Source organism: Falco cherrug, chromosome 6 (genome assembly GCF_023634085.1).
Source record: "Falco cherrug isolate bFalChe1 chromosome 6, bFalChe1.pri, whole genome shotgun sequence".
NCBI lineage: Eukaryota > Metazoa > Chordata > Aves > Falconiformes > Falconidae > Falco > Falco cherrug.
The window spans coordinates 82266284-82285496 of record NC_073702.1 but is presented as its reverse complement, the minus strand read 5'-3'; the positions used below and the strand labels follow the sequence as shown (position 1 = coordinate 82285496).

Genomic DNA, 19213 nt, shown 5'->3' with positions numbered 1-19213 from the left:
TGCAGTTCTCCCCCCAGCCTGTCCTCCTTGCTCATTGAAGTGGCCTGCTCAGAGCTTTGCTGGTGTGCTCGGTATCGGATAGATAGCTGCTCATCACGTAATGCATCTTGCAGATACTTCCCTCTTGCGTTGCCTTTGCGAGACTGAAATATTTTCATTGCATTTCTGTTGATAATTATACCTAAACGACAACTGTTTCGTCATGTTGTGAATACTGGTTCTCCATTTTTTTGCCTGCTCTGGTATGTCCTCCAAGTGCATTTAATGGAGAAGAGGATGTATAGAATAAAAAAACCCCACCCTACTCACTAGTAGTAGTTATAACCTTCCTTGACATTATTTTCAGCCATCCATCTTGTTATTAAATAGCTTCAGCAGATGTTGGGAGGGGTTTTTTTTGTTGTTTTGGTTTTTTTGTGGTTTTTTTTATGTGTTTAATAATGATACTCTGTTTCTATTGATTTCTCAACTGTCTTGCTATAACTTTAAGGACAATATGTTTTGTCCCCTTGCTTCAGGGTAGGTGAAGCTTTAATATTTCATACAAAGAGACTGCTGAAGAATGGAAAAGATAAACGTGGAATGAAAATGCACTAAAGAAAAATAATTTCTTTTAGATTTACTCGATAACTTTTATTAGTTATTTTTGGAAACTTTACAAGGTAGTATTAAAGAAAAAAGTATGCAGAAAATTAATCAACTTGTATTTAGCATGTTGTTTTGTAGTAGCTTAGTCATCAGAATTTCTAAGAATTCTGATTATATTCATATCTTATTGCTACTTGGTTGTGGCAAGTCAGATTTCCTAAGGAAATTATCTAGGGTAATAAAATAAGCCACAGTGCTTTGTTACGAAACTCCACTGTTTATTAATCTAAGTAAATCTAATACAAAGGTTTATTAGTGCAATGAACTGAACATCCGAAATATTTATTGTTACTTCAGTTCTGGGATCCTTCTCACCATGCGTTCAGCCGGTACCCCATGGCAGTGTGCATGCAGTGCCATTGGCTCTGGTTTGCCAGTACTGTGGATTAGAACTCTTAAGAACGTGCAAGAACCATTTTCTCTTTCGCTTCATCCCTGAAAGTGACATAGTGTATCCAAGTATCAAGGAGTTGCTTAATTAACTACAGTAGAAATAAATCTGAGATTTCTGATACAATCTCTCGATCATTAGTAGTGGTGTCTCCCAGAATTCCTTCATAAACGGACAAAATTGAAATGCATCTTGATTTATGATACCGCTTACAATACTTCAGTGATCAATCAAAAACTCAATTTCAGTGTGTCTTCACAGTTAGTTTTATATATTTTGAAAAACTGTAGTCTATAGAACTTATTTCCATGTGAGCATAGCTCTGAGAGTGTATGTGTATGGCATCCTGTCGCTGACTCCAGTAAAACAAATTGGATATTTGAACCTAAATGATCACTGCTGTGTGTTTCTTAATGAAGGACTATAACTCAAAATGGTGATAATTTCCTTGTGTGCATTACTTTACACAGGAGGAAATAGAGCCGTTTCCTGAAGAACGAGAGAACTTTCTTCAGCAGTTATACAAGTTCATGGAAGACAGAGGTAGGCATTTTAATCTTTGACTTGCAGAAGTTGAAGGTAGATGTATTGCTTAGCAGTACTTTGAAGAATTGGGTCTGTAAACTAGTAGTGCTTTGCAGTTCAGATCTGGAAACAGTGAGGCTGTATTCATCACTTCTGACTCGCCTGCTATTTAGAAGTCTGTCACTTGACTGTTCTCCTAAGATACAGTCAGTTCCTGCGTTCAGAAATAAATGGATAGTACTTCACATGTTTATTTTTTCTACTGTGTACTTACAGTGTTGCATGATAAAATGTAATACCCTCCATTATAGTGATATATATGCTCAGTTTAATAATGTTAAAATACTTAAACAAAATAAAATTAAACCACCACCACCCTTCTTAGGATCACGGAAGAAAGCATTTAGTTTGTGCTAATTTTCTTGTCTGAATCCAGATCACTTAAAAGCATGGGTATTATCAGTAAGGTAAATTGTAATGTTTTTAAAAGGAAATGCCTTTTATTATATTAAACCTTTATCAGGTATTTATACACTGCAGGAAAAGTACAGTGTCTGTGGAGGCAGGGGTGAAGGTGATTGTACTTAAATTTGTATTGTAACTGGTTAATTAGTATCTCTTCAATTACATGTGAAGATGAGTTGAGGAACTGTTTACAAAAGATGACAATGTGGTAGCTACTGTGAGTACAGTAGTTTAGGAAATTTCATCTCTTTGCAGCATTGTGGGATTTGTTCTTTGGGGGTATTTTTTCTTGGTTGTAGTGAAGGGTTTATGCTGGTATTTGTAGATAAAATTGTTTCAGTGGGTTAAAAATATGTATAATATAGGTAGCAGGAAAAGTTGCATCATTTGTGAATGTTCAGTAATATATGGAAGAATGCATATGTATGAATTAAATTACAGTACTGAACTACATGGAAAATGGGTTAAGACTCGAGTTTGTTTGGTTTCATGAAGAGACCACATCCATGAGATGGTTAGAGGGAGGGGTTTGCAATACTGTATTTAATAGTGTAGTAGTGCATATGGATGGGAATTTTATGTTACTCTGGAAAAGAAACCTTCAAAACACTGTATATAACTGCCTTTGTTCATAGGGACTCCTATTAACAAGCGACCTGTATTAGGATATAGAAATTTGAATCTCTTCAAATTATTCAGACTGGTACACAAGCTTGGAGGATTTGATAATGTGAGTATTAGTATGATGAATGTTCCAGAGCCGCAAAATGTGAGAGGATGCTGTTTATTCTTTATGTGGTGATAAAAAGAAATCTTACACAGGAGCTTTAGACATACGAAAATTGAATACTACAGCTGTGTAAGACATCCTGTGTAGCTCTGAAAAACATACTTTAACAGGAACCAGAAACTAATTATATTCTAAATAAGTTACACATCGACTCAACATGTTTAATTATTGCTGCATAAAATCATCCAGCATGTGTGGTTTTGTGGTATCTCAAGAAATGTTTGTCTGATAAAGTTGTTACCTCAGGAAGTGAGAAGAGTAACTGCGTAATAAAATCTCCAAGACAAGGGATCTAGTTTAAGGTCTGATGTGAGGCCCTTAATTCCCATGTATTCTGGGCAATGTATAGAAGAATGTGCTGACTGGGATTAGCGGGATTGGTCTTGGAGCAGTAATTGAAGCATGTGGAATTCATGGCCAAGCAGGTTCTGTTACTGCTTTGGACCACTTCCCATAAATTTAGCCTGCCTGTTGAAGGAGGTATGTTTGTGCAGCGACACCTTTCTGATGGACAAGAGAGGATCTCGTACTTGGGTATTGCAGTACCTCTGCTTTACCTTCACAGATGGTCAGAAACGAGCGTGTCGCGCTGTCACAAAACTTGGACACCAAAGGGCATATTAAGGACATAATGAAAGACTGGTAGCCACTGTATCTGGTGCAGTACCGCCAGGGCTGAGTATTATTAATGCTTTGAATGCGTGTTTTTCTTTACAATTTAGTTAAAATTCTAGCTCTGATAGTTAAGAATTACTTTAAATATAAAATAAAAATGATGTACTGTTTTTTCTGATCTTTATATTTTCTTTCCTCCATTATATGACCACCTGGAGAGGAAAGTCGGCTGTGACTTACTGAAATGCAGAAATGCTAAATTGCTTAAATTAGTTACATTAGACTACAGTTTGCATTACAGTGAAATACTGTATGTGTGATAAATAGTAATTTTATAGGTCAGAGGAAATTACTTCTAATGATTTTGCAAAGTTGTAAACCCTGTTGACTTATTTTTTTTTGTGTCAGTGAGTTAATTCAGAAACCATGGCTTCATTTTCTTTAACAGATTGAAAGTGGAGCAGTGTGGAAGCAAGTTTATCAAGATCTTGGAATCCCTGTATTGAATTCAGCTGCAGGATATAATGTTAAATGTGCATACAAAAAGTAAGTAATAAAGCTATGAAGTTTGTGCTCAAACAGCACTAGAATGAACTGCAGTGATCCTGTGGTAGTGATAATATACATGAGGTCCATAACTTTTTGCTTATAATACAGTTTTTTAAGGTTTAAACATCCTGTTAATGTTTAGCTTCTGCTAGGTAGTGTGCTCTGTCTTGAAACAAACTTGCTTATTGCAAGCAATTTTTTTTCCTTTTAGATATCTCTATGGTTTTGAAGAATATTGTACATCAGCTAACATTGAATTTCAAATGGCATTGCCAGAAAAAGTGACAAGCAAGCCTTGTAAAGACTGTGAGAAAGAAAAAGAATTGAAGATGCGTGAAGAACCAGAGCAGGACGTAAAAGAAATAAAAGTGGATAAGGAGGAGCGCAAGCAGGAGGAAGTAGCAGTAGTACAAGAAGAAGAAAAAAAGTTAGCTGAGAATGATAATGACAGCAAAGAAAATGATAAGCCCTCCATTCTGGTAAAATATTGTAATGTTCCTGTTACATACTGTTATAATGTCAGGTGGTGTGTTGATAACCGTGAATTTATGTTCAGATTGAAATCTCCGTAATGGACTTAAACAGGGCAAAAATGTGCTGTAAACCTAATTCAGAACAACACATTTGAGCCATATTTATCCCTAGGTGCCTGCTTTAGGGGATCATGGTGTGAAAATGCCTGACTTGTTAGGAAGCAGCTGCAACATTCCACTTGTTTGGGGGCCTCCGAGGTTAAACAGAGACTAATTAGTGTGCAGCATTATCGTGATCTGGGTAATGCATGCCAACAGCTAACTACAGTGCTGATATTTTTATTTTGCATTTAGCCATGCTTTTAAGCCCTTATAAGTCTTGCTTTTACTTCTCAGCGCCAGTGAAGCCAATGAAGCTCTACAAAGACCTGGGCCATGTGATGTACACAGTAGTCTAATGTAGTTCAGTAGTCCAGAGAGAGAAATGTTCATAGCTTGTCAAAATCCATTCTTGACTCGGTGGTTTTAGCAAAGGAAGTTCAGGGCAGTGAGCTGATGTGCTACACTGTGCAGACGTAGCAGTTTGCTCTGGAAGCAGTGTAGCTCCTCAAGTCACTGTGCAATACAGTGTAATGCTTCTGCGTCTAAGTGTCAACCAGCCCTGGCTGGTCTGGTGGTACCAAGTCCAGGGTGAATGCCAGGTGGGCCAGTACTGATGCCTCTGCATCCTGAGTGAAAACACACCCTGTGAAGTTCATCTTTAGGGATTGCTTCGCAGTTCAGGTCTAAGAGCAGAATGCCTGTATCATTGTGACAAAACTAGCGAGGATACTGGCTGCAACTTTGAAGTCTGTTACGTTTACTTTAGTGTTCAGTGGACGTGCTGTAATTTTAGAACAAGCCCTAGACTCTAGATTTTTTTGTTCATATGACTTCAGTGTATTTTGCCTACCTTTTCTTGAATATTTTTTTATTTTTATTTCACCCTGTAAGTTAACCAAAGGTTGTATTATCCCAGGGAAACAAAAAAAATTTGCCAGATTCTGTGTCTACTCAGCCTGATCAAGAAAAGGACTTAAATGTAATCAAAACTGAAGATGAAACCAAACCAGAAGATAAAGAGGAGGAGAAGATTAAAGAAATGGAAAATCCTACCGTAAATGCAGACACTGAAGAAAAAGAAAAAGCAGGGTAAGTTGCACTGTTTATAATCAGCTAAGGCATCTGATGCGTGCTAATTAAATTTTACTCCTGTAATTTGAGCTTCAAGTCAGACATCCCTGTCATGAATTAGACTCTTATCTTCCAGAGACCTATGTGTTCCTAACTCTGTCGTGATTAGGGCCATTGAAGTTTGTGCATCAAATCTAATTTAAAAAAAAAAAAGACAGCCTAAGTTTTTACATGGTCCAGGCCTAAATATTTATAAGCTGAGTGAGAAAAGAAGGTGTAAAGCATAGGTGACTTTGATTTAAGACAAAAATACTGCAGCCATTGCCAGTAGTATTTGTCTACTTCAATTTTGGTACAAATATAGCACAAACTTGTGTTTTCCAGCTTCTGCTGTTGGACAGTGGTGTGTTACGGGTAACATGGCAAAAGATGGGAGTACCTTGCATCACTCTGTGACAGCTTTGCCACTGGGTAGGCATGATACTGGCAGGAGTCTATTGTGCAGTCCTTCAGACAGGAGTTTTGGAAGTAGGAAGCTGAAGTAATGGGGATGCTCAGGGACATGTAAACAGTGGATGTGTGCAGGAGATCACTCATTTCCTTGATGGAATGGGCAGGTTTTCCTGTTTCAGTGCAAAGAAACCCCCACAAGTGTTTTTCAGCAGCCACGCAAAACAAATAGGAAGTTTAAAACAGAATACACTCCTCACTAATCCCTAGCGTGTTAACAGTTTATATTCTTGCAATTAGGAACCTCATACAGTATGATTTCAAGTGATAAGAACACAAAAATGGCCCTTACAGGTCAGATTAAAGGTCTCTTAATACAGTATCTTGTATTCAAGAAAAAACAGTAACGGATGCGTAAGGAAGAAGCTATTGCAAGCGGGAAGGCAAATAAGGACACCACCTTACACTTTCACAGCACTCTGTGTATCAGGGATGTTTTTTTGTACTTAATACCAGCTGTTGCCTGACCACTAGTTCCCTTGTTCATTCCAGCAATCTTTGCTATTTAGTAGATCAGCTGTCTTAATCTTCTGTCTAAATATCATTAACTCTTAATGCTTTTCGGATCTGGTCCATTAAGAGGTGTAGCAGAATGGTGTAGTTCAGTATATTGATTTCTGATTCATTGGTAATAGTTCTTCTTTAATAAATTAAGGGGTTTGATTTCCATACAACAGATTCTAGAAGGATCCTTCTGTAAAATGCTTTTTATCTTCCTAAATACTTTCAGTGAGATCAGGTAGGCAATTTCTGTGAACTCAGAAATGCGGAATGCAGAAAAATGAAGTTTACCTTAACTCAGTTAAAGAGCATTTTCTCTGTGGATGTGACTTCATTTGTATCCTGTGTGAATTTTTCTTTTTTGAAAGACAGTTGCTGGAATTTGTTACATTTGCCATTTTTAAGGTGAGCTGGATGAGTTGTACTGTAACAGGTTTGATAAATTTTCAGAAGTAAAGACTGATTTTTACAGTGCTATTTTCAAAATATATAATTAAATAGATGGAAAACTTTGCACTGCTTAGAGAATAGCAGTTTATAAAGTTCCCTAAATTCTGTATTTGTATGTGTGAATGTTTGTGACATTACTTTGTGTTTATTTATATACTTGGAAAGTACAGTGGCTTAATACTTACTGTGCTGCTATAGTAAATGGTACACAAAATTGTAAGCTGTGTTTGCTTTTCAGTAATCCTTTATTGTTGTGGGTGTTTTTTTATCCTGATTCATGTTCTTTTGGGTTATTTATGTCATCAAAAATGTTATGAATTTTCTTAGGTTTTTATTTATGAAAATAACAAAAACTGTAGAAAATACTATTTCCTCTTAATTTTCCCCGATTCATCTGATTGCAATTGAGTGAATTCTTTTCTCTCTGCTTCTCTTGGCTCATCCAGTAAAAACTCTGAACTAGTATTTTGCTGTTTGTGATTCATGAAATGTTGTAATGAGTGGCTTAGAATAGAAAGCATAGCTCTAAAAATAGATGTAGGTGGTGGTGTCATTGCTGGGGAGATGTTTCAAGGAATAATTTAAACACAAAAATGAAACATTTGTGGCAGTTACAGTCCGTAAGTATTTATAAGCAGCAGTACTGTAGTGGTCCTGTTAGTGGGATTACTTTTCCTTTCTTCCCTCAGAGATGGATAGGACGTACAAAATGCGCTTGTATCAGCTTTAAAGAGTTTATTAAAAATGTCACTGTCATCCTAAATGCTAAACAATGTTTTTTGGTGTTTATAAAGGCATAAAGGGGTTTTGTGAACCTGGTATGCTGGTGGCGATGTTCTACTAGATGGTATTATTCTCCTTATCCCAAACTTTATGGGTTAGAAGTGACAAAGGTTAAACAGAGAGGGAAATGCTGCTGTTTGGTTTTGTTGAACTGAAATGCAAAATAAAAAATACTTTTTTGGTAGGTGGAAAACTAATTACGAACAAATTACCCAAAATGTAATCAAAATAGATCACTGTGGACTGAATTTTCATCAGTTTATTTAAAACACATTCCTGGAACCTTTTTCAAGCTATTGACCATCTGTCTTTCACAGTCCCAAACAAATAGCCAAACAAATGAAATCTAATATAAGGCAAACTTGTCGAGTTTGCTGTTTGAATTTATGTCTTTAGGACTTTGGGCATCTTCATGTAGCTTATGTGTATATAGACACAAGGAACCACAAAACCAGAAAAACTTTGAGTTTCTTCTTGCTGAATTTCTATTGAGCGGACTGGATTAATTCCCAGCTTCCAGATGTCAGGAAGTACTACTGGAAGCCAGGGTCGTTTATTTTCCACAGGTTTTGTTTCACTGTGCAATCCCATGTGTCTCAGCCCTTTGAAACTGCTACCACTTGAATGATGTGGTCCCTTCTGCAGAGACTTCAACAACATGGTGAAGAGAAAGAAAGGCTGAGTGTGGTTCTCTTCCTTTCTTCCCCAGAGTGCAAGTTTCTTGACTTCTTACGTATTTGTGAACACTGAGAATAGAGATTCCAAGGCAGCTTGCCCCTTATTCTGAACATGCTTTTTCTTGTTTTTTTTTCTGTGAGTAGTGGAAGATGCACATGCTAGATACACTCAGTTTTGTGCAAGTTCTAGTCATAAAAATAGTAAAAAGGCTAGTAATGTGTTATTTCTCATTGGTCTGTCCCAGAAATATCTTTTGTTAACCCATCCTTTTCCCTAATGTACAGAAAAAGTCTTCATTCTTAGTCAATGAATAAACAAGAAAGTTTAAAATCCTTCTTACGTTGAAGTTCCTGCTAAGTTCGTGTTGCAGAAGTAGTGTTCTTCAAATGTAGCACTGCAGAGTTGATGCAATTTGCCTTTGTGGCATCTAACATTAACATGTTGTAACCCAGGGGCTTTTCTACACAATGGACGGCCTGGACAGTTAAATGTGTTCCCAAAAGACTCAGGCCAGGAGCCTAGTGGTGTTTTTGAAAGGTGTGGAGGTTTTAATGTAGGCTAATGAAATAAAAAAAATAAGTCTTTAAAAATGTCATAGTAGATACAGTTCGTGAACTGAAGTGTAGGTTAATTGGTATTAACCAACACCAGTAAGAAAATTTTTTCCCAGGTGAATAATGCAGCTTCAAGGGATTTTTTTTGTTGATTTTTATTTTGGAGTTTTGGTGTGTTTTGTTTTGGTGGTGTGTTTTTTTTAATGCTTTGCTCTAAAACACCTAGGGCAGGCCACTGTCAAGAATTCTATACTGAACTGAAAGATTAAGTGCTCAGAATGTGGACAGTCATTTTTGCTTTCCAACAAAAATTTGCATCAGGCTTATGTCTTGGTGTAGTACTTGGATTTTTGAGGTGACTAGGCAAGATTCTTTGAAGTAATCCCAGTTACAGTGCAGACAGATTGCAGGAGCCTTTGTTCTTGTGTTTTACTACTTTTGGCTGAGGTGCTGCCTTAACCGTAACAAAAGGAGGGGCTGCCGTCGCTGGATCCTTACCCCCTGTGCTTTCTCACCAGGCTGACGTTTTCAGTACTCACAAAGAGTTTTTACTCAGTCTTACGAAACTTCTTGGAATATTTTGTTTTTCCTTGAAAACTGCCTGCTTTTTTTATTTCCTTGAAGGCATGCATGAACGGATGTTCTTAAAGAATACTTTAGAAACCTGAACACTTCTGGTTGTCAAATACTGCTGGTTTAGGTTTTCGTGGTGTGGTTTTCTGGGAATTGGTACTGTCATTTTGACAGCATCAAAAGAAGAAAATGCTAAACCTCTGGCTAATAATCTTGAGTGGAGTAAACCATTCACGTGCAAAAGAAGAATCTTAATCTTAGAGTTGTTATCTATATCGTTACATGCAGTAATAGCATTTCCCCTCCTATAAGCAGTAGGAGGGAGCTAGGAGTAATAAAAGCTGTAGATGAGGAGGTTAAGATGGGCATTGTTTCACACGTGAAGGGTTTTACTAGGGTTTATTACCCTTAGAGGGTAGGGTGGCTATATGCTGTGCCTGCACTGATGGTGGCTTCTATTTGTACAAGAGTTAAATTTTCTGGAAACACTTGATAGGGATTTTCTGAAAGCAGTTTACAACAGGATTATGTAACAGTCAGAAGCTCCATTTCACATATGGTAGATAGCAGATTGTTAGAGGCAATGTTTTCTTCAGGTCCTTATCTGTTAAAATGACATGTCAAAGCTTTGTGGTGGTGAATCTAAAATGATAGCAGGAAGGTTAAAATATTTTGGAGTGAAGGAGATTTGATACAGAAGGCATGCCTTCTAGCTTCTGGATTACTGTTGAGAACTGTATATTGAGATAGCTTGCTCTTGTCTGCTTTAATTGATTAGCGTGTGAGAAGGGAGAGAAATGCGTTGTGTTCGTTGCACTTACGGTGTGAACATCTGCTCTGAATCTTAGACTGTTGGTGTGTATACAAAAAAAAATACATTTTTAAGAAGCACACTTAGGCAGTTTCTTTTATAGGAACATATTTCTATACTCTTATTTGTTATGTGTATTCTATTTATGTAGTCCAGCTGCCTTTGTATGGGAAAGGAAGTTTTTGTATAGTCATGTTTTCAGAAACAGTGTCTTAATCGATTTTTTTTTTTCTTCTTACTTTAGATTATGCGCTGCTACATACATATACATAAGGATTGCTTTTGATACAACAATAAGCTGCTAATGACAGAATAATAAACTGTAGAGTGGCCGTGTAAAAGTACCAGTTCTGTGTGTGCATCACACTGAATGGAAGGGAGGCATCTTTGATGTGAAAAATGGAAAAAGTGGTTTTGTCATCACATTTTACATAGCTTATGGTCACTATGGAGGTTATTAACCATGATAGCTGTCACAGAGACTTACGTGCATGGGTGAGCCCTTAAACATTTGTCAAATACTAGATGCTTTTGAGCTGAGTGTGAACCATTGCCATAAAAATAGAAGGTGCTGTTACTTCTCAGCTAGATTTTTGAACCATCCATTATCCTTTCGAAGAATTTCAAAATATTTTAAAAAAAACCCACCACCAAACACCCCAAAAAAATCCCAAATCCAAAAAAACTTGGCTGAATAATTAGAAGCAGTAACGTGAGGTCCTTTCGTTTGCCTTCTCCTCTAGCAGCAGAGGAAAACACTGGTTACAGAGTACATGCTTGCATGGTTCAAGTCTGCTCTCAGATGGGATTCAGATCAAGGTAGTGCCTTTCCCCTTCCCTCAATGATGGAGTGTAACTGTACATTTATTCAGACTTTTTGTGTGTGTAGACAGAAGTCCTTGGAGCTTTTATTTTTAGGGTTTCTTTGCAACTTCAGAGGGAAGGCGAATACTGGTGAATTTTGAGGGGTTTGTTCTTTTCTTTAATTGAAGATGAGGTGTTAGTGTCATGGCATAAGCACAGGTCTTAATGGCCTCTCTGCCTTAAAACTTAAGGGCATCTTAATACAGCTGTGATTGAGAAAAAATATGAAGAAGACTACATCTTCCAACTCTCTATTATGTGAAGTAGAGGTTAAATAATGCTCTAGAATGAGAAAAAGGGAAAAAGGAGGGAAGCAAAAATAGAAGCTAATTGCTAAACTAACTTCAAGTGTCAATTACGCTGGAGTTTATTTCTGCTAGTGGTTCAATTAACTGTAATGACTTAATTGAACCAATAATTGAAATAAACTTGCTTCCTCAAGTTTTAGAATAACCCCTGAAAAAAATAATCTTGCATTTGCAACTTGCATCTCACCTGCTGTGTGTGCCAGCGTGGTGTGTCATGGGAAGTGTACTGGAGTAGGGTTAGGTTTGCCGCAAAAACGCGGATCCTGGGAGACAGATCTAACACTCCAAATCACACTGTGTCTCGTGGGTTTCACCTGAGCTTTGTGATCGTGCTGTGTTTAGTGCCAAAGGTTGTGGGTAGAAAGGCATTTGCATGGCATTACAGTTCGGTTCGTGGTGTAAGAGCATGTGCTGTTTCATCTATTAACAACATATATTCATTGATATATTTAACCTTATTATGGGCTTGTTGGCGTTAAATCTTTGTATTCGCTGAGGGTTACCTGCTGTATGTGTATTTCTAGCTTCTTAATGATTTCACAATGTCCTTTGGAACTAATGTTAAGCAATATTTGTGTGATGGAAACATTTTAACGATTTTACTTTATTAACAAATATTTTGCATTTTAATTCAGTAATTGCCTGCTTCTGAAGGTTTATGTTCCCCATCTGTGGGAGATGGAGTTAAGAGTATTCTTTAGTCTGCAGTTGTAATTGGGAATGCTTTCAAGTCCTCCTGATAAGATTTCTGGTGGTACTTTGATTTCTGGAACATAGTTACGTTTTTATTGCTGTGTCTCTTGTACACATCTGCCCCTGACTTGTATCATCAGTTGCTGCTTGGGTGGTTCCAGTTTTTGCAGCCTTGTGGCAAATGTTGCTTGGTACTGGTTTTAAGTTGACAATTATTGTCTACTGCCAAGAGGCTTGTTTGGATTTTTTTGATCATTCTTTTTTCCTCCCCCTCTCTCCCTCCTGCATACATACGTGGACAGATGAGGTTATAACTGTGCATGCTGGATAGCTACAGTCACAACATTCTTTTACAAATCTCTTTCACGGCAGTCAGCTTCTCCTTCATCTGGCTTACCAGGTTTGAACTTTTTATGGCCTGGTTAAAAAAACCCAAAACTTTTCTTCCTTGTAACCATTGGATTAGGGGGCTTTTTTTGTTGCTTGGGATTTTTTTGTTGTTGTTGCTCCAGGAGCTATATCAATGTGGTGTTTCCTTCTGCTCCAAAATGATATTGTTCTTTGCTTTTGTTTGGTTTCTTGAAGTCTTTGGTTCATGATCACTAACCAGATCACTCCTTAGGAATACTTTTTAAGTGCAGCCATCTCTGCTTCCATTTTTCTTTTGCTCCTTGACATTCCCTCCACCTATGTACAGTCTACTCTTCACGTCTCGACCATCCAAGTTACTCAACTTCACAATGAGGGTTTCACACATCTCTTTCAGAGAAGTTCTGGTGTTGTCACGGAGTCTTTGTAGAATATCTGTTGGGACACCAAGGAAGCCATAAGGGTGATTAAGGTGAGAGACTCCAAACTTGTTCAGCTTCCAGGGAGCTACTGACACCGTAATTGCCAATGTCTGGAAAATACTGAATCTCCCCCATAGATGTGCATTTCTTTGCAGACAGCAGTCAAGGTTTGTGCTGCCAGTTCTTGGGAGAAAAAAAAAATCTGGCCAAATTTGGTTTGTTACAATTTTGAAAAGTCTCGTTAGTAATGGGAAGTCATAAGCTCATGTTCTCTGAGCAGTGGTGGCTCTGCTCCTGATGCCAAGGAATTTTTTTAGCTTTTGTATGATAATAGCTGTGAAGCTGAATTAGCTAGGAGTTTTGGTTTAGTGCAGCAGAGTATAATTTAAAAGCATTTAAAGTGCTGGTTGGTGCTTTCTGTTGTTAGCTGTGGAACTCTGTTGAGGAATTTTTCATCTGTGTCTTTGGGGACCTTTATTCGTGATTTCTTTGGGAAGTGAATTTTGCCATGTGATGTGTAGTGGAGATGAAGTGAGCTTTCAGAGCTCATTCCTTTACGTTGTGTTACTAGCTCTGGTGGCTTTAATTTCTTTCAAAGTAGCCCACTGAAAATACATAATAAATTTAATATCTTGGCCTTCCAGGACAAAACTGTCTGGACTGTGCCACGTATACCTGAACAGATGTATGTTCTGTGATTTGATTTAGTTAATACACCAACAGAGGGAATTTTTATCATTTCATTTGTCTCATGGTGTATGCACATATATATATATATGTTTTTATATTGTGTGTGTGTATATATATGTGGCAACATTAATTTCTGAAGTAATTTAATTAAATCTATGTGGTTACGCTACAGTTGAATTTAGGTTACTGTTCTGAATTCTCTTTTGCCAGCTAGTTAGATAATAATACTGCATTTTTACTTCTACAAAGAAGAATTTGAATAATTAAAATGCAGTTTGACCCTTTCACAAAGAGAAAGTAGCTTGGTTTATCTGACTACTTTCTACTGAAAAATTCATGGAAAGTTTCAGATTATTGATACAGACTTTTGTGGGTTTTTGATGTTAATTTAAATATTGATGTAAGTCAGGCTTGGAGCAGTACTCATCTTTTCTTACCCAGTCTATAATACATCCAAACATACCTGTTCCACATTTCAGGATTTGAAATTCTTAGTGGTCTGTGGTTACTGTGAATTTAGTAGACATCCCTGCTCTATTCTGTATTGCACAGAGTGGGGGCTAGAATGATGTGAGGGCCAGTAATACTGTTTTGTAAAGCTATTTAAGATTAAAAGATTACCACCCCACCCCCACCCCCCATTAACTTTTCTAATGTAGTCTGTCTTTTTAGGCTGGTTGGAGATTATTTTCAGAACGCTGAGCAGCCCATAGCTGCCATTGAGTGAGACTAGCAGGATTTGTGAGTTCTTAGTGCTTCTGAAAATTGGTCGAAATATCTAAATACATATTCAAAATTAGGTTACTTTTGAAAACAGTGAACACCTGCTTGTGTATTTATATAATAATTAAATGCAAGTTTGACTTATATTTAGAAGACTTTTAGCATAATTGGCAAGGAGTGACAAGGTCATAAATTAGCACAGGTTGCTTGATTTACTAAATAATCTTGCATAAAGGTTTTTGGTTTGGGGATTTTTAATTATTTTTCCCCCCCTAAAATCTGGGTTTGGTTGCAGTCACTTCAAGGTGTTGAGATGGAGGTTATTTATTATAATAAAGCAAGGATCTTTTAGGGAAGCAAGTTTCAAGAAGCACTTGTAAAACTTGTAGGCTGAAAAATGGTATTTAGGGAACTTTCTCTATATTGAGAAGGATGAGTTTGAGCTGAAAAATAACTATGTAAAGGGACTGCATGAAAGAATCTTATAAAGATGAGTTTCAACAACTTCTGCTCATACAGATTTGATGGATTTTTTTTTTCTTTTAGTCAAGTCATTTTTTCACCTTACAGTCACTGGATTTTGTGTGTATTGCTTTATCCTATTTTGCTGATATTACTCGGCCATAGTGCAGTTTCACATACTTGGAGCCTGCCGTTCCCCAGTCTCTAAGGCATCCACAATATTTATCAATATATGTGGTTTGGAACTGAAAAGCTTATGAAGTATCTCATATTAACTCTACAATTTTTTAAACCTTTCAAGAGATGACACGAATAAGGAAGAAGATGAAGATGAAGAAGAAGCAGAGGAGGAGGAAGAGGAGGAGGAGGAGGAGGAAGACAACAATAACAATGAGGAAGAAGAATTTGAATGCTATCCACCAGGCATGAAAGTCCAAGTGCGGTATGGAAGAGGGAAAAATCAAAAAATGTATGAAGCTAGTATTAAAGATTCTGACATCGAAGGTGGAGAAGTCCTTTACTTGGTGCACTACTGTGGATGGAACGTGAGGTAACTTGAGTTTTAGTTAGTGATTACTTCTTGAATTACTTCTAAAATACACTTGTGTATTTTAAAAACTAAATTAATAGACATCTGGAGTCCTAAACTTTCAGTATTGGTATTCTGTGAAGGTCATTGTACTGTATGAAACTTAGATTTTTAATACTATGTAAATGCAGTACTTTAGTTACTTAGACAATCATCTTAAAATGACGTTCAAAGAAGGCTTCCATCATTCCCCATCTTATTTTTAGATATCTCCACACAACAAATGACAGCTCACTCTTTCACAAATTCCTCCTCTGGCTCTCTTAAGCCAATTTTATCTCATACAATATTTGAATAGTGCACTTAGCTGAGTCTGTATACACGTTCTTCTCAGTGAAGCAGAGAGTACATTAGCAGTATGGTATTTTACAAGAGAAGTACAAGATTCTTACTGGCAAATTAGTGTGCAGCAAATAATTGCATTTCATTCAGATCTGAGTTCCACCCCTCCCTACCTGTCCTTCCCCCGTGGCTGCCTCAAGCTTCCAAACTAGACTCTTCTTAGCCTGGTGGCTGCTTATGCTTTTCTTAATGTATGCAGGAGTAAATGCTTTTTATTGTCTTTTAACATAGCATTAATAGAAATAAGTGGAAGTATTAATATTTTTTTCCATTTTAGATCCCATTTTTGCCATTTAAAACTTGAAGCAGCTTTGAAAACAGTAGGAAAGCTAAAGCTTCTGAGTGGCTTTTAAGCCAATTACCAGGTCTCCTGCTTTTTTTTCCTCAGTTTCCACGTATCTGCTCATTGTCCTCAGCTGTCATCTTTTAAACTTTATTACTGTGTTTATAGATAAAAAAAAGCCAAAGCCAAAACAAAAAACCCCACCCCAAGCCTGAGGCAAATCTGCTGTACTTTTTATTTTTTTTTCTTCTTCTGGAAAATCTGAGGTTCTTATGACTTTCTTCTATCATCTGGATTTTGATTAGCATCCTACCTCTGACAAAGAGGGCAGGACAGATCTCATTTATTCAGTGCTAGCAAGATCTGCTAGCAAAGGTCACAATTAGAGAGGCACGGTACTTCTCTCCCTCCCTTGACTGCATCTCTTTGCATCTAAGCCTGGTGATAGACAGGACCTTCTAAGCCACTGCTGAGGAGGAACGTCTAGATATTGCTGGGTTTGATAACTGATCTCTTGTAGAATTTTGATCTACAGGAATATAATCTTCTACATAAACTGTCTTCAGGCAACATCTGTAAGCATAGTGGGCTATGAAGACAAGATACTAGGAGAGATGCAGCCTGCTAAAGGTGGGATTTGGAATGTGACTAGCGTTTTGGACGTTATTGGGGAGGACTTCCGTAGGAGCATGAGTTGCTGAAATCTGCATCGTACTCGCTGAGGATTACTGTGTACCATTCCAAGAGGTTTATTGCTTTTAAACTCTTGTTTTGGAATTCACGTGTAAACATGGGAGTTTCCTTTTTGAGTAAAATAGCTGCTGTAAGGTGAGATGATCTGTTTTACTTGAGCAGTACCACTTTAAATCTGAAGAAATGAGAAGACAAAAATGAGTCTTCACCTTGGACATCCCAGCGCCCTGGTTCTTAAAGGAGAAATCAATACTCTGTTTTTTGAACTCTGCATTTTAGACAAATACGTGGATTGATATTGGAGCCATTATTTCTGTGGCTAGGATATATCTGATAAGAATCTTCAGTAAACTTGCACTCATTTGAAGGGTGAGGGGAGTCATTTGGGCTTTCTGGCAGCAGGACTTGCATTTATATTCTTACCTGGTATTTCAAAAGAGCCCTTTGAAAAGGCCTGGGGGAGTAGGATTCTTCACTGAAAAAGATACAAGTCATTGAGATTTAGCTATGGGACTGCGCGTGGACTCTGCTAAATGTGGCTAATTTTTAAAATTTAGGTTAAATGACTTAAATTTCCTGATTTGCCAGAAAGGGTATGTAAGCCTGCGGTTAAGGCAGTACCTAAATGCTTTGGTATTTTAGTATTGTGAAGGCAGGTCTTGTATGATGTAATAACTTGATCTGGCTTTTAGTCAGTCATAACCTAGAAGAATAACTGCTTTAGTTGGATAGGTAGCAATTCCCTCCTCTACTTATTAATTGTAGCTTACTTCTAGTGTTTAGCAGGGACAGGTACTGTAACATTAGGTCATGGGATGTACTCAGCTAGGATTTTCTAGTCATCCAGGATTTTTTGTGTGTCATTCTCCGAGCCCTTCAAGTTGACTTTCCTGTTTCCCCTTTTAGTCAGTACGCCATTTAATTGTCTGTTCTTTAAACTCCTACGTCTGATCGGGAATTCTAAATAACTATTACTGTTTCTTATCACAAGGTAATTTCAGTGTCAGTCTGGGATTCAGAATAATTGTGTGTGTGTGCATGCTTTTTGGGGTACTTGGAATGGAATTTGGTAAACATGGTATTCATCTTTGTTAGGTTTTTTCCTAAATGCATTGGAACCACTGACACTTAACCACTGGATTATTTTTTAAAAAATGGTAAATGGAGAATACAAAAATGGCATATAGCTTAATGGCAGTATACAGCTGCACTACTTCATGCTAAAGGATCTTGTTATTAGCTCCTGAGATTCAGGTGATAGGTGTCTCCGATAAAGGTAAAGAATTAGTGTTCAGTGAAGCTTGACTGGTAGTGAAAGGGAATGGTGAAAGTCTCTACCCTGTTAGAGAGAACTTCTTATGATACCACGTATTAATCAGAAAAAGCTTATGAGATGAACTGTATTTCTTCTAACAGGCCAGCCATATTCTGAATTTTGTATGCTTTATATGGAACTAAAACTTCCCTGGGGCCTATGGCACCAGTTCCTTGTGCCGTAATTTTAATTTTCAGTTGCCAGTACAAAGAAAAGTTCATTGCCTAAGTGTTTGAGGTGAATTTCTGCTGCAGTATACTCCCATAATTAAAGACAGAGGGTGCATATTCGAAAAGAGTTTAGGTTGTTTTAACTCTGTCTGTGGTATGGTATCACAAGACATGTTAGTCTTGAATATTTCAAGTGGTTAAAGCTAAGGCTTTCAACATTTCTTTCTTTCAGAAGTCTGAATGTGAAAATGCTAATTTCAGTCTCAGTTTGTTGAAGCACTAACAATATACAAATTTTGTACCTAACAGTCAACCACTGAAATTAAAGGAACGTGTAGGCAGATTTCAGGTTCTTGAGAGTAGTACATGTCATGGGGTGTGGGGGGGATTATATAAATTAAAAACTAAAAATAAAAAATCAGAGTCCTCATCTAATATTCCAGCGTTTGGTTGTAAGGTTAAAACTCTTACTTTCTTTGACCACAGGCAAAGTAAATGTTTGATTCTTCCTTGTCAGCAGATAACAGGGAGTATACTGGAACTTTTTCAGTGAATTTGCCAAGGCTTGCTAGTTCCTTGAGGTCACTTGTCTTCCTGAGGAAGTGGTACCTTTGCTGGTATAAATCTAGAGGCTGGAAAAGTACTCTTTCTTCCTTGTTTCCCCTCTAGTACTTTTGTGGAGGATTGACTATGCTATCTCTGGGAATATGTTGTGGTTTATTTTAGCTTGCAGTCAGTACATATGTATGTAGTAGAATCGGTACGTACTCTTTATACAAAGTGCCAACTATTTTTTCTGTG

At 37.3% G+C, this 19213-nt stretch overlaps 1 protein-coding gene across 6 annotated transcripts in view; it reads left to right on the top strand.

The window, feature by feature from the left end:
• ARID4B (AT-rich interaction domain 4B) overlaps positions 1 to 19213 on the top strand; it is a 93604-nt gene that overhangs the window by 54497 nt on the left and 19894 nt on the right. For 5 of the 6 annotated variants that reach the window (XM_055714234.1, XM_055714235.1, XM_055714238.1 and 2 more), the window contains exons 12-17: positions 1510 to 1582; positions 2665 to 2759; positions 3883 to 3980; positions 4195 to 4462; positions 5475 to 5647; positions 15322 to 15570. In XM_055714234.1, coding sequence (XP_055570209.1) covers positions 1510 to 1582; positions 2665 to 2759; positions 3883 to 3980; positions 4195 to 4462; positions 5475 to 5647; positions 15322 to 15570 — 956 coding nt within the window. The remainder of the gene's footprint in view (positions 1 to 1509; positions 1583 to 2664; positions 2760 to 3882; positions 3981 to 4194; positions 4463 to 5474; positions 5648 to 15321; positions 15571 to 19213) is intronic. The other variant, XM_055714239.1, reaches the window with a different exon arrangement.